The sequence below is a fragment of the Saccostrea cucullata genome, unplaced genomic scaffold (assembly GCF_032062105.1).
Source record: "Saccostrea cucullata isolate Sc308-1 unplaced genomic scaffold, CSIRO_AGI_Scuc_v1 ctg4037, whole genome shotgun sequence".
NCBI classification, from domain to species: Eukaryota; Metazoa; Mollusca; class Bivalvia; order Ostreida; family Ostreidae; genus Saccostrea; species Saccostrea cuccullata.
In genome coordinates, this window is record NW_026940097.1 from 39,705 (window position 1) to 55,549 (window position 15,845).

Genomic DNA, 15,845 nt, shown 5'->3' on the forward strand with positions numbered 1-15,845 from the left:
TCCAGGGGGTGAAAAACTGTCATTTCTATGTTGAGATCTGGATACAGTTGTGACTGTAATGAATAAAATAATTTATAAATTGCATAATCTTGCTTTTTAGTGTCAATTAAATGATATAAAGTCACATTTGTGTCATTTTTTTCATAAGGGTGGATTCTATGCAGAATTTAAAAAAGGCTAAAAAATTTGATCAAATATAGCTAAATAAGCAAAATTGAAAGGCTTTAAAAAGACTGATTCTGATTTTTCTTTATGTCTATGAAAAGTAAACTATTTGAGACTCTGATATGCTAATTGATTCTTATCTAACCCCTCATGTTGCTTAAGTATGTGTAAAAAAATCTCACCACCCCCAGTGAAAGACACTTAGAGAAATAGCAGGTGCCCCCTGTTATATTTGTTTACAACAAATTTAAATGAGAGGAAATCAATCCTTTTGATAATAATTGAAAGTTCAGTATCTACAGTCTTATACAGTACAATCTTAATCTACATGATGGGATTTTATGCATAGAAAGGGCGAATTTAGATCAATTTTTCAAAAATAAGAAGTGCAATAATTTTGACTTTAAATCCCAAAATGAACAACATAATAAGAGGCTGGAATGTTAAAAAGTGGAAAATTTACCTGCTATGTACAGAAAACTGTCCAACAAAATATATCGGGTGGGTAGCGAGTCTCCGTCTTCTCCTTGTATAGAGAAAATGCCCATGCTGAGCAGGTACCCTACTCTCCCGGGGCCGAGGAAGCTGAAAGATGAAAGTCCTCTACAGTGCTCAAATCAAAATAAATCAGAAAAGTTAGTCAAATCAAATCTTAAGCATTTATTTAACAGCAATATTTTTCATGTTTTCTAGAAAATAAAAAAAATTACATGCCTTCTACATTGCTTATTATTTTAAAAATGTACCCCCAAAGGGTGGGGTACATGTTACATAATATTACATGAAATTACATGTAAATGCAAAAAGGCCAAATCTTATACATGCATTTTTAAGTCATTCCAATAATTCCTGGAAAAAATCAGAAGTCTAGGTTCTCAACAATAAAGATTTTATGATGTTGAAATTCTACATGTCTGGTTTGTAAGCCTAAGGGAAGTAAATCTAATTACAAAAACTGGAAAGCAATAAAAAATGAGTTGCCGAAGGCCACGCTGAAGAAAAAAACATGCAGCAAGAAAGGGAAAACACAGACCTTTGTGTAGCTACACCAAAGAAACAACTTCACTACAAATTCAGTACCCTGCAGTCCAAGTTAAGCAATCCAGAGAATCACACACACTACCAGCCATCAGATGTCAAGAGAGAAAAGTGTGCAACTTTGACATGACCACTATAGAATGCCCTTTTTAGCTTCTCCAGAATTATTTGAAAAGATACCGTATGCAACCGTTAAAGAAATGAAATGAAATAAACACCAGGTCACAGCCCCTACAATGTCATACATGTACATATATATAGAACACAACACATAAATACACACATGTAAATACATATAATATTAACGTACATGCATATATTTTTACAAACTTACTTACACATAAATATTTATCATAAGAGCAATCTGATGCACTTTATTAACTTACTCCCCTCCTCGGACAATATCAAATGCTCCAGGCTATACTAATATGTACATTCTACTCACTACACCCCCCCCCCCCTTTCAAAATTCCTCTCAAATCTCAACACACGAAAAACAATTCCATTTTTTTGCTATTTACCTCTCGGTCTGCCATCAATATTCGGATAAAGAGCAAAAAATCACTTTTCATGACTTTAAGTTCACTTTACATTTTAAAAATTGGGGTCTCTATAGGTAAAAGAGTACCAATTATTCTCCCATAGAACTCTAAAGAAACATTTTGTCCTCTCACTACTATACTAATTTAATTTCAGATCATTCCTTGACATCATTTGAAACTTTAATCCAAGCGCTTATAAAAATCCCGGGAAAAAAATATAGGGCCCAATGGCGTTTATAGGTCAAAATTGCAGTTCTTTAAAACTTATAGGTATCGGTAGTAGATAACGCTCTGCAAAAAAAATCAACCCCCACTCCTACAATCTCCCCTGGTATTTCTATATTCTCTGTAATATTTCTACGTTCCATTATTTATTTCAAATATTAATATTTTTACTTTTAAAATGGAAAACATTACATACCTCATTTCAGCCAATCAGGTAATGCCGACCTATTCAGTACTCGACTCCACATTGTGCCACAAATAAAGCCATGTGCTCATCCGGGGATTTGTTACTCTCATTCCTATATGGTCAAAGTCAAATATAAAAAACCATTACGCTACAGATCTGCAGCTACATCATGTATATATGACGTAAAATGACGTTACAATCAGAAATTTCGAAATGTCTCATGCAGTGTGATTTCCATACGCAATAAGTTATGTGACCAATTGTTTATCATTTGAAATTGTATTTTAATTAAATTACTTTTTTATATAAGGAAATACTTCGGCAAACGTAAATATTTCTGTGTGAATATTTCAAAGATCTATTTTTTATCGTTTATTGAACTGCTGAATTTTTCGAAACCTCCAGCCACCCCATCTGCCACCGATGTTTGTTGTTTCTTTTTGTAAATATTTCTTTATTAGAAGCGTCATTTTTTCCCCGTATTTTCAGTGGGAGATATCGTTTTGTTTGTGAAAGGCATCGGTTTTTCTATAAACGTTTTTCCTGAAAAGAATCATTTTTTTTGTGAAAACAATTAATTTTTTTATTCATATTTTATTTATATTCCTAGTGAAAAGTATAGATTTCTTTGTGAAAAGCATCTTCTGTAAAATGTATATTCACATGTCAATTGAAAAGGAAAATTTTGCTTGTGTAAAGCATCGCCTCTCCAATAAAATTTTTGTGGAGAGTATTACCTTTTGGAATTAGCGTAGCATTTTATATTTACGACGTTTGTGGAAGATCTCTTTAGAAGAATAACAAAGCCATTTCTACTAAGGTTTTGCATGAAAAGTATCACTCGGGAAGAAATAATACACAACTCGTTGGATAAAAAAAATCATTGAAGATTTAATACGCTAAGACAAGCCCCATTGTGACGTCGTAATTGTGTGTACGAAAAATATCCAATAAATCAGATCCACGGAATAAAGGGGTAAACCTTTGAAAAATATAGGATCTCACATGATTTGCAGTTGGACATGATTTTTATCAAACAAGCTGTGTGTTCTATATCCCCAAGCACTGGTAGGGGATTAAAACATGAAACGAGTTGGATAAAAAATCATATTCAGCTACAAATCATATGAGATTAATTTTATATAATGTTTTATACACCACTATCAATGTTAATACTGTTTTTTTTATTTAAGTGACTCCACTTCATTTTATTCAATACGATAACCAAAAAAAAAACCATTGTGACTGTGGGATATCAAAAAGAAATATCCAATGAGTCTTATACATGGGATAAAGGGGTAACACAGGATTAGAAATGATATTGTAGAGTGTATCTTTCTTTCTAGTTTATTCTCAGCATTGAATGTCTATCTCATTTTCCCAATTATCACCGTTTATCATTATTGATCAGTTTACCAAAAGGGAAAGTAACGTTTATTGAACTGCTGAATTTTTGAACTCACCAGCCACCCCATCTGCCACCAATGTTTCTTATTTCTTTTAGGTTGACATATGACAGGCAGCGGCTGTTTGTTATTTTATTCTGATATTGGCTGTGTATTATTTTGTTTTAGCCACCTTTAATGATGACAGGACTGTTTGTTATTTTTTACCCACCTTTTTGATGGCAGCAGTTTAGAGAATTCCGTGTATTTTTTTAAACTTATGATGTTTACAAGGGGGTCAACTTGAAATACATGTACATTGTACCTTGTGAGAGATTACAGGATTAGAATTCTTATTCTGGTCTGGTTGTGTATTACTTTGCCTAAGATGTGTAATACTCTATATTTTGAGTTCCCTTCCACTGACCTCCATTTAAAATGTTAACCGTGTTTTACTTCTTCCGTCATTAACGTTAATAAATAACTTATTTCACTTCTACATGATGTCATTTGTTTTTGTCCTGCTTTTAGCAAAAAAAAATATGCTCAGTCGTATGGCAAGGGAACTAAGAAACATTTTATTACAAATTATATAGTTTTATTTGTGTTTGACCGAAACCAAGCACTGAATATTTTGTTCAGTTGAACATATACCTCTTTCAATTGCATTCATCCTTCAAGGTGACGATTTTTTTTAACATTGAATCAAGCGTACATCGAGGCTTTGATAATTAATGTTGAGAATGAGGAACAGTGCCCTCGATCTCGTGGTAACACGCTGCTTGGTTTTGAAACAAAGACCCAGAGCTACGTTAAAGGACTCATCTACAACATGTTCAAATAACACAAAAGATAAAAAAAATATGTATACGAGAGCTGTTCAATAAATAATGTCCTCGGTGCTCGGAAAGAAGAAAAAGACGCTTTCAAATAATTTATTCTTAATGATTTAACTTACATATTCTTTCTTGTTTAAAACACATGACCGTAACATTTTTATCTAATTTCTGATTGTTTTTAAAAAAAATTTTGAGTATGGCCCTTCGTATATGGGATATGGCAAATCCTATGATTTCCTGGACCTGTTTCTTCTGTCTAAAAATGTGTTTTTTTTTTCAAAAAAAATGAACCAAGTCAAAGGGTGACAGAACTGGCGAACATTGTTTGTCTGACAAAACAACTCTCTATTTATTTACAAAACACGTTTACTCTCCGGCGAGTGTGGGTTTGAAGGCTTTTATGAAGGAATCTTATGTGGTGGATTCCTGATTCTGGTTGCGTACCCTCTTAAACTTTTCGACTTTTTGAAAAAAAAAATGCTTTCTAGACGTCTGCAGAAAATGAGTTACCTCCCAGAATAAGAATCATTTGAACAAGACCTCTCATATTTAAGAAAATGGCATATTTAAAATAATTGTTTAGATATTTTACACGCTGTCGCGTCACTCATTTTTTTCAAAGCATAGGGTGACCATTGAGTATAACGGTTTTTTTTTCTGTCAAATGTGCCTTTAAAACAGTGTGAATTACCCCCAAATTGATACCTATCAAATTTGCTATGTGTCTTAACTCTTTACAAGTTACTGAACTGTTATGCAACTTACGCTTAATGTTTACGTCATAGAAATATGACGTGACACTTTCCCCGCAAGCACTTTATAGCGCAGTACAAGTTTATCTAAAGTTTAGCGTAAATCATATTATGACAAAATATATTAATAAGATTATATTAACTTTTCTTATTTTATCAGATTTTTGCAAGTATCAAATAGAAGGACACTAAATGCACTTTTGAAATGGTATATGCGTAAAAATGCGTGACTGTGGAAGGGTTTTAATGTCAATAAAACATTTATGATATAATTTGGTAAACAGAACATTGGTTGTTGTAAGTCCTTGTCACAAAGTACGGTACCTATTTTTGATACCCATTATATCATTATTGTTCCTTGATATCCACCTGTTCATGTGTCTATAAAACAGACATTTTTGCTGTATATTTCACGATTTTCAGCGAATATTTCTCTGGTATTCTTAAAAAAGCGTTTAATTTCACTATGTTTTACTGATTCTTTAACATTCATTTTTAATGCAGTGTCTCGAATAACCCCTGTTTTCCAGCTTCTCACAAAGAAAATTTGCGATGAAAAGTGGTCATATAACTTGATTTTAATTCATTAAAGCTTCAATCATAAGAGTAAGTCAAGCTTAATGTCATACGATGTCTCTGTTGTATGTAATAAAGTCCATGTAATTATTTATTAAACAGCCCTCGTATATTTTCATCATTGTCTGTTGGTCTTTTCTTTTAAAATAACATGCTACTCCACTTATCTTTACATTTTCATGTCTATAATCGACAGCTTGCAGATTTGCAACTGGGGAAACATCTTTTCTGGTAACAATAATTGAGAAATTAGTGATTAGTAAACAAAGATTAATGACCAAATATATATATATATATATATATGGAGGTTTTATGTATAAAGGAGACCACTCATCCACATATATATACATTAGGGGGACACGGATATTGAGGGGACACCAAATTGGTCCCCTTAATGTTTAAGCTTGAATACCTAAATTACAGAATGATCCAGTAAGCATTAGTTGTAAACTTTAAATAAAGTTTGACATGATCTTACAAAATTTAATTACATTTAATTTTTTTAAGTATGGAAAAGGTATATAAATAGCATCCAATTTTCAGCATATATATTTTTAGGTAAATTAATTTATGCTTTAAGGACACCACTAAAAAGTCTCTTTATTTTTCTTATTTCCCATATATAAAAATAAATCTGCTAATTCATGCATTCATTTATGGTGTCTTTAAGCTTAGGAACACGATTTTACATATTTTTTAAAACTGGTTAAAATATTTATTTTTTCTTCACCATGAAACGCATGACATTTCTGTTTCGAGTCGTGCTATGGTCATCCGGGTATTTCCAGGGAAGGACGCTACAGAGTATAGAGTCATGTTCAAGGGCAGTATGTGATTTTTTTTAAATGGTAAGTTTATTTGCTAGGTGTATTTTGCTGAGTATGAGAATTTATGTAAATGTTGACAGTTAGATTAAGATATTAAATCGCGAGATATTTATTATAGTTAGCCAACTAAAGTAACGGCGTGTATCACCAAACCATGCAGGCACGTAGCATCGTTTTTGAAAATGGGGGGCCAACCAGAGATTTCTTTTTCACCTGAAAAAGTTGACAAGCAAAAAAAAAAAACAAACAAACAAAAATTAAAAGTTCCCCGAACTCGAAAATCCTATTTCGTGACGTTGGATGGGTGGGTGGGTGGGGGTATGACCAACTTCTCGAAGCCAACTTACTCTCACTTCCAATTTTTTTCTGTACGATCCTTGATATCTCTATACTATGTTATAAAGTGGGGGTTGGGTGGGGGTCACCATCCTTTCAATGAACATTTACTATAGTCAAGGTCATGTTGGGCAACAAAGTGCCCCCCCCCCTCCTGCGGATGCTAAGTTGGGATGTGGTTTCTGATGTTCATCCAACATGTACATGGTCATGATGATGTATTGTTGGATAATTCACAATTTATTGCAAATTGAAAACCAAATGAAGCTTTTTTTTTAAATTATGTCGGTCAATAGACGTTTATTGTACCTTTTTTAAGTATTAGCTAGGTGACAATATTACCTTCAATATTCGCTATGTTTAGAGAAAATTCAAGATAGAGATATTGCTAATTCATACTCCAAGGCCCTAACATGCGAGTATCCTTTATTGCCGAAAAATACCACATTTTTCTTTGACATATCCAGCTACACCAGTCCGGGCTAAAAATAAACCCCGTCCATGACCTTGGGTAAACAGGAAGAATTATTGCCGCTTATATCATTTCCTGATTATTCACCAACTAATCGCTAAACGAACCAACAACTATTAAATTAATGACAATTAAAGGTCAAAACATGTCTTGAATCTAAAATAATTCATTTAGAAACGCAATTTGAATGTCTTATTTTAAACTTTTGCTGGCCTATTTTTTTTTCGATGTTGCTACGACCTCCTGCGTTAAATAAAATAACATGTGCTTTGTCGGAACTGACAATAATGACCGAAACACTATTTTTCCAAGTGAACGCATTACCATGACAGATAATAGAGAGAAAAGTATAAACCTCATCCACTGCAGAGCTTTGGAAAACACATGTTTAACCAGTTTTTGCATGTATTTTGCTTGTGCACGTGAACCAGCCTTCAAAATTTCCTTACAACTTGGTGGGCGGAGTTCTGTGGTTAAGTGGCTAAAGCCGAGAGACTAGAGCCCAATGGTGTACTTAAACATCGATCACAGTAACTGGATGTCATTGGTCAGTGTCATTTGGATAAGAAAACTCTTTAAGAATCTTCTTCTCAAGAACAACAAACCCATGATTGGTCATATATTTTAATGGAAGCATCCCAAGGACTGATATTTCTGCTTTTTCCTAGCCAGAATGCTCAGGTGAGCACATTTTCATTCATTTCATGATAAGTATTTTGAATTTCAGGTAAATATCAGTATCTCGAACATGGGATATCTAGAATACCCCGCTTATGTTGAAGACGGAAGTCGATAGCCGGTCCCTGCCGATTTCTCAATATTAAAGATTTAAAAAACACCGGATATCTTGAATACCCTGCTCATGTAGAAGTATATTTTAAGTCCCAGGCCTTTTTTTATCTGGCTTATCTCGAAGTGCAGCGAATTTTTCGGTCTACTGAATACACCTGGCAAAATGAGTTAATTAAAACATTCTCACCAGTGGCTATTAATACTTGATATCGCGATTACTTAACTTAGCGGAACTCTTTCGTGAAGGAGGTAGGAATCGTCTGTTGGATGGGGGCAATTTGCTATTCAATACAATGCAAGATCGATTATTGTAGCATTTATAAGGACAGATAAGTAAAAAATCCAGGTGGAATACCTCGCAGCTGCTAAACAATCGCTGAACCAGTCAAATATATTTTATGATATAAAATATATTTTACCAACACCAACTTGGGTGTTTGGTGTACATTAAGGTAGGTCGCGGTTTGCTTTTGTCATCAATTTTGGTACACAATTTTGACGATTTGAGCGGTTGTTTTGTGCACAATAGCCACAATTGATTATGACGTCAGTTACGTCATAAAGGCAATGTTACGTTGTAAGAGTGCAACGATAAACCGTTTATCGGTATACCGCGGTTTATTTTTCCACGGTTCGGTTCACGATACGTGAAACTGATATCACGGTTCGGTTCAATCGGTCCGTAAATATCCGAACCGTCTGTTTTGGTTCGTCATTTACAATTTCAAAATGGCATCCGCACGAAACATGAGGTCAATGAAACTGCAGAAACGGCAAATAAACTTGTTTCCAGTTTCATTTTTATCAGGTCGAAGGATGTTATCACTTTCCTAGTGTTAGTGTAATGAGCATTTGATAAAACTTTTGAGTTTAAAGTATATGATGACAAACGTCTGACTTTTTAACCCAGTATGTCATGTACCGTGATACGTATCGAACCGTGAACTGAATACCGTGATACGTATCGTATCGTGGGGTAGGCGTACCGTTGCACCCCTATTACGTTGTTTCATTCAATGTTGAAGCATTTTTTATCTCGAATTTTCTGAATTAGGGTAGGGTGGTGTAATTTCGACCGATTATTTTTTTGTACTTAAGATTTGTTAAAGTATGTCACTGTTATGTTATGTTACAACTTTAACTGGATCCTTTTACCTTCCAAATACCTTTTATCTTTCAGATTACATCAATTTTGTATATATTTTTGGTCATAATATGAAATAAATGCGTTTGATTTACAAGATACGCATGTTGGGTAATTTCGACCGCACACGGGGTATTTTCGACCGATGAGCCATCATAAAGGAAAAAAATGACGTCAGCTCTAATATATTTAAAAAAATATTAATTTAAATTTAACTGCTGTACAGCATAAAAGATTGAGTAAAAAATACTAACAAAAAATACAATTTTTCTATTAAATGTACTTCGAAGACATCGAGTGCACCAGTTGTCTATGTCGCTGATATGCCAATTAGTTAAGGCATGCTATACAAATGTACATGTACAGGCATCTGAACCGCATGTGAATAAAACAAATGATTTTTCACTATTTTGATACTTGCTTCTACCAGGTAGTAATGTACATAATTCTTATCCTAATAATTGATTTAGAGCCATATACTAAAGCTTGCGACTACCGGTAATATAGAAAGAACATTGCAGGCCCTCTCCCCAACCCCCCACCCCGGCCCACTTATTTCCTCATTATAGGGATGTTTAACCTACCGTTTTCAAATTAAGTGATCAAATTTTTGTTTTATGCCTGAAATCTAGGCCTATTGACCATGCATTTCCTAAAAATACAGGTACTAATATTTTTTTCACTCGCGGTGAAGATTGTCGCTGCATGTTAGTGGCACTGCACGAGGATTATTTATACCGTTCATTCTGACTTTGTGATCAGAATATGAATTACACAACACTAGTGAAAATAAGTTGCTGGTCATCCTAATATGTCTCTGCAATAAATTAAATGATGAATATATAAAATTAAATTTTGTATCGATATCACCTTTTAATTCTTGCACATTCCATTGGTCTATATATTTATACTCGTACTGTAAACGTGACTACGTTTAACAAATGACGTTGTAGATATGAATAACGCCATAAACGTCAAATTTTAGCATTTTAAAGGAAAAATTTGAAATTATTTAGCAAAAAATCTAGCGAGTAGACATATTGATTTTTTTTATAATAATGGTTTTGATTTTACCTCATCTTGACATTTTGAAATTCCTGAATAATTCGTCTACGTCTTTAAAAAGTTATCTAACCTTTTTAAAAGAAAATATTTTCACAAAATTGGCTTAAAAACGTCATTTTCTTATAGATTTCAATGGTAAAAGCGTCAAAAAGGATTAAAAACTATACCGCGTTTACAGTACTATAACATTAAAACTACTTAGGCAAATTTAATAAAAATTGCAGATGATACGCTTTAAATTCTAAGGAACATTTTGTCAAATTTTCAGGATATGTTTTCTCGTAAGAATTTTTATGCAGTAAACCCGCGACCTACCTTAAGTCTACGACGCATAAAACTAACCTGACTTTGCTGCAGTTCAGAAATTAAATACAGTATTACCGATATTGCAATTAATTATATACTCTGTATGATTAAGAATCGTAGTTTCATAAAACACCAATTTTTTTCACAATAAACTTAAATAAAACAGTCAACTTGCATTGCATAATGCACAGTGCAATGATTGATTAGGCCAAACAAAAAAAATAACTTTGTTTACTGTTACATGCTGAAATAAAATAGGGTCGGTAGGTAGGATTTTTTTTATTGAATTGAATTTTTTAATACACAAATTCACGTGAATTGGTTGAATTAAAAAAAAGTTTTACCATTGTATGGTGCCTTACTTTTGTATGGGCTTGTAATATGGGTGGTAGACAATATAATCTTTCTTGCCAATTGCCTTATAACTCAGGGGTGTGCAATTGAAAAAAAAAATCAAGTACTAACCCACAGCTAGGTTTGTAACAGCAATAAAGTTACTAGTCTGCAGTTAAAAATGACCAGTCCAATTATAGGGGCAAAAAAAAAATTGTAAAAACTAATATTTTAAAAAGTTCATTGTTGAGAAAGCCAGGCCAGGTCCTAAGCCATTCCTTTTAAAGTTGAAATTTATAAATTTTAAGAAATTATCTTTTCTTTTTCTGAACATATTGCACTAGTCTAGATTATCTAAAATGAAGCCAAAATAATTTTATTTTCTTTTAAACCATTGAGATAATTGATACATATTAAAGTTTTATCACATAATCAGTCTTTGCCAAATCTTTTTTTCAGCACATGCCCTTCGGGCAGGTGTGATCACCAATAATAATAATAATAATAATAATAACAGTATTGCTTCCGATGCGATTTTACCGATTATAATCGGATGTCATAGTTTGGTTTATAAAAAGCAGACTGTTTTATTTATTTCAAATTATTTCTTTAACATGAATTTATAAAATAGGTAATCTATTGTTTTCTTTGTTGTTTTGCTTATTTCACACTTAATTTATACATACAATGTCATGCATGGTTTAAACTTAACTAAAATTTCCACTAGCCAGGTGGTTTTCTAAAGTTTCAAATTTAGGAGCTTACAGCTAAATTTACAATCTCTGTGATTTTTTAACCCTTTTGATATATCACTGGGTCAATTAAATAAAGTCTATATATAGATATAAAATACACTTGTGCATTTGTTTAAAATGAAAATTGAAATTCAAATCACTTTGTAAAATAAATTTCACATAAGTATTTCATCAGAGAAAATGAAATTGAATTTAATTAACAATTTTACTATCCTTTTTTGGAAGGTTATATTCTTAATCCCCTTTTCCTGGTCATTGGACTATACCATCACTTGAATAAGATATTTTTTTCAGTTTAAATATTTTTGAAACTTATCTGGAATAAGTAGAAGCCTAATAACACTTCAATTTCATAAGACTGAGTAATTGGGAATAATTTAATTGGATATCTACCATGTATAACCGATACACAGAGGAATGGAGGAAATTCGGATTAGAAAAAAAGACGATCGTTTTCAAGATTTCACAAATCATGTAGAATTGGTAAATGGATTAGATGTAGGGTATTAACAAACAATAGGACCATGTTACTTTTATTTTTTAATTGATTGGAAGTTTTAAGGAAAAAAACATGGGGAAAAGCGTCTGTTTTAGTAAGGGGACTGGAATGGTCCTGAAGATTTTAATTCGCCACGTGGGCGAACAAGTTATAAATATTATGAGCCTACACAAAAATTTACTCGTGGTTCCTAAGCACTAATTAAAAGTATTTAAAGCACATGCCAATTTTCTTTCATTAGGAATAAATATATTTTAAACTAGAAATAATTAATTCTTGAATGTACTATATTAGAAGTATTAGTATGTTTCCGATGATCGATTATGAATAATTATAATCGATCATTGGAATCGGTAGCATTTTTTTGTTGACAATCGATGTTTTCCGATTATTGGTACAACACTAATTAGTTGGAAATTAAATAGCAAAACAATGAGTGTTTCTCATGTATTTATGATTATACATGCATAATTTTAATTTTATTTTTGCTACCCCCAAAAAACGGTAGCACCGGGCGTTGGGCGATGGTAGTTGCACACCCTTGCAACTGCCACGCAATGGTAAGCAAATAAGCACATTTAAAGTTACAATTAAAGCTTACTTGAATATAACTTAAGACTTGAATTATTTCCAGTCATGTTTTAAATACATGTATTGTAAGTTATCCCATGACCGACAGATTTCCCTTTGATCTTCACAAGGGTGTACAGTATAATTTGTCCAAACCGGCTACCGCCGGTTCCATAAAATTTGGCCGGTTTAGGCAGAATCCGGAGTGCAGGAAAAGTGCAGGAAAATTTTATTAATTTTGAAAATTTCGTTGTTTATTTACAAGTACATAATATACATAATATAAAATATAATTAAATGATGAAATCAATCAATATTTTGGAGTCTGGAATTTATAAAATAGTCTCATATGACTTACTGTATTTTCTTGTTTGTTCACGAAGTTTGAAAGTCGTAGAAATGTTACCTAAATCAAAATCTACAAGCACGCATAATATAGGCCTACTATATATCAAACGGACCAGGTTTCGCTTGCCAAAGAGCTCATTCAATGTAAAAACAGTAATGCACAATTATTTACGATGTACTAATTATTGGATTGAACTTTTAATTTTTATGTAAAAAGTTGCGTCTTCCCCCACAGTGTTATGGCGCCATTTTGAAATGCGTTCGATTTTCGATCCCGATTTATATTTTGATTTGTAAATCGCGTACATATATTTTCTGTATTTATGTTATAATGTGGTAAAAGGAGTTAAAACAAAATTATTTTTTAAAAATTATAATTCAATCATGTAGTAGTAATATTTTTTTTTCAATTGGGCTGTGTCACCGCCGCATTTCACTGAGTTCGTCTCATGGCACTGCTAATGTAAACACAGATTATCAAGTCCACCACGAAAGGTGTTAATTGCTTTGAAGTAACTCAGGTGTGGCCGGATTAGAGGAAATAATTACCGTTAATTATGAGCAGTTGGGACCAGTATGGCCGTTCGGAATACAGAATAGACAGTATCCGGACTACACAGATTTTTTTCTAATGAATTTGTTAAAGAAGTGCATGGGACTAAAATTTATAGACGGAATGGACAAAAATCCGGAGTACTCAGAGTCCGGATTAGACAAATTTTACTGTATATCTCATATCAACATAAGTGTGGTGATATATTAAATATCACATATGTGATATAAAGCTAGTGATATCCAACTGTTAGACCCTGGATGTAGGAGGAGCTATGCAAATGAGAAAAAAATCGTTTCTAAATTTTAATGAACTGAATAAAACAAGAAAAAGGCACAAAACATTGCAACTTTTACACAACTTATGACATTTCTAAAATATTGACAATATCCCGCTCTTCTGAGGCAGAAAATACAGTTTAAATCAAAGCACAAATGTTAGAAATTCTTTACATACTGACAAAAAATAAATTGACACAGAGCAATTTTCTAAGCGGATATCGTTCTCCTATATAAATTCGCACATCCTGTGCAAGCTATTTAGGTAGAATGTTCCTCCCCGGCGGGCATCCTCCAGTTTTGGAATAATGACACTCTCCTTCACAGAAATTTTAAAATCACGGTTTACAAAAAAGACATCGAAACGGAACAATTTTCGAATCGGATAACTTTATCTCCCATACTGGCCATAGGAATTCGCACATCCTGTTGAGGGTGTTTAGGTAGAATAGCAGAATTTTCCTTCCCGTCATGCTCCGCTGGCTCCGGTTTCGGAATAATGGCATTTTCCTTCTCGTCGTCACATTGTTTTATGGATTTTTGGGGCGGCTCCAGTGCTCTACTTACTTCAAGGAGTTGTTGCTCCGATTGCCTTTTGTAGGTTCTAACTGCGGAACTACGGTGGCCCGTTCTCTCCATAATCTGTTGCTCTTCAAAACCTATAGTGTAAATAAATATTGAAATTATTAATTCGAGTCACGTACACGATATAGCGAGCAAACTTTTATGTCATCAAACATTAAATATTTTAATCATTTCCTTTTTTTTAGACACTTTGATTAAATCTATGCTTACCGGACTGAAATAATGTCGTTGCACAGGTCCTTTTCCCCGAGTGATTTGAAAAGTTCCCCAAGAACCCTGCCTCGGCACACATGGTCTTGATAATGGTTCCCAACTTGCTGACCCCTATAGGTTGGATTCCAAAACGTGGTTCGGGTCCTGGGAGTGGTCGTCTATAGAATGATCCTTCCCCCACCAGGGAAATGTAGGACGAATAAACATCAAACAAACTGCGGAGTGTACCGGATTCCGAGTAGTGGCGTATCGTCTTGGCAAGAATGTTCCTCTGGTGTAATCCTCCGGAGAAATTCTTTGATGTGCGCCCACAAAATTCAATGTATGCCTTGCCATCAGAATCGCCACATTTGATTTGACATACCTCTAATTTTCGGTGTTCATCTAGTCCACGGAGTCCAAAAAGTTTGCAGTTGTAATAAAATACAGTGTTGATGTAACTTTTTGAAGTATGTGATCCCAGTAATTTTTTCTCCCACAGGACGTCTTCTTGTTCCGGCGTTAACGGATCCGCTTGCTTGATAGACACTCCTATTCCTTGGGATGCTAGCTCCTTCATTCGCGCGTCAAGAGTTTTCCTGAAGTCATGGAAACGGGCATCTTTGACATCTAAAAAGTTCATATCATGAACTCCCTCCTCTCGCATGTACCGCAGAATCCCCGAACAAATTTGATATAAAGTTCTTGGGGGGTAGGGGGAACCATCTGCACGCCTGGCTTCAATCACAAAACATGATAAAGAATACGCAAGTTCTTGGTACGTACTTTTGAGGATTTCTGGAATGATTTTAAAATCAGGTTGCTGTTGGTTACGCTGAATTTTCCATTCGTTGAAGACTTTAATTGCCCATGAAGTATTGCGGCGGGTGTTTTTACTCTCTTGGTTTTTTTGAAGTGCACTTATCTCGGTAGCGGAGACGGGTTTTCCGAATCTAGTAGTGGTACTTTCAGGCCGTTCAGTAAATGTTTCCTGTTTTAATTCTGGAAACGCCTCTAAACACCAATTCTGAATATCAAAATTCCCAAATTCCTGGTCATTTAAATCAGATTGGCTTAGTTC

General features: G+C 33.7%; 1 protein-coding gene across 1 annotated transcript; it reads right to left on the bottom strand.

The window, feature by feature from the left end:
- Window positions 1-14,001: 14,001 nt before the first annotated feature.
- LOC134254776 (uncharacterized) lies at window positions 14,002-15,597 on the bottom strand. The gene is made up of 2 exons (XM_062737300.1): window positions 14,783-15,597; window positions 14,002-14,646 (listed from the first exon to the last, which is right to left on the bottom strand). Exons 1-2 carry the CDS (start codon window positions 15,429-15,431, stop codon window positions 14,333-14,335), a joined length of 963 nt encoding a protein of 320 aa, XP_062593284.1. The 5' UTR covers window positions 15,432-15,597; the 3' UTR covers window positions 14,002-14,332.
- Window positions 15,598-15,845: the final 248 nt, after the last annotated feature.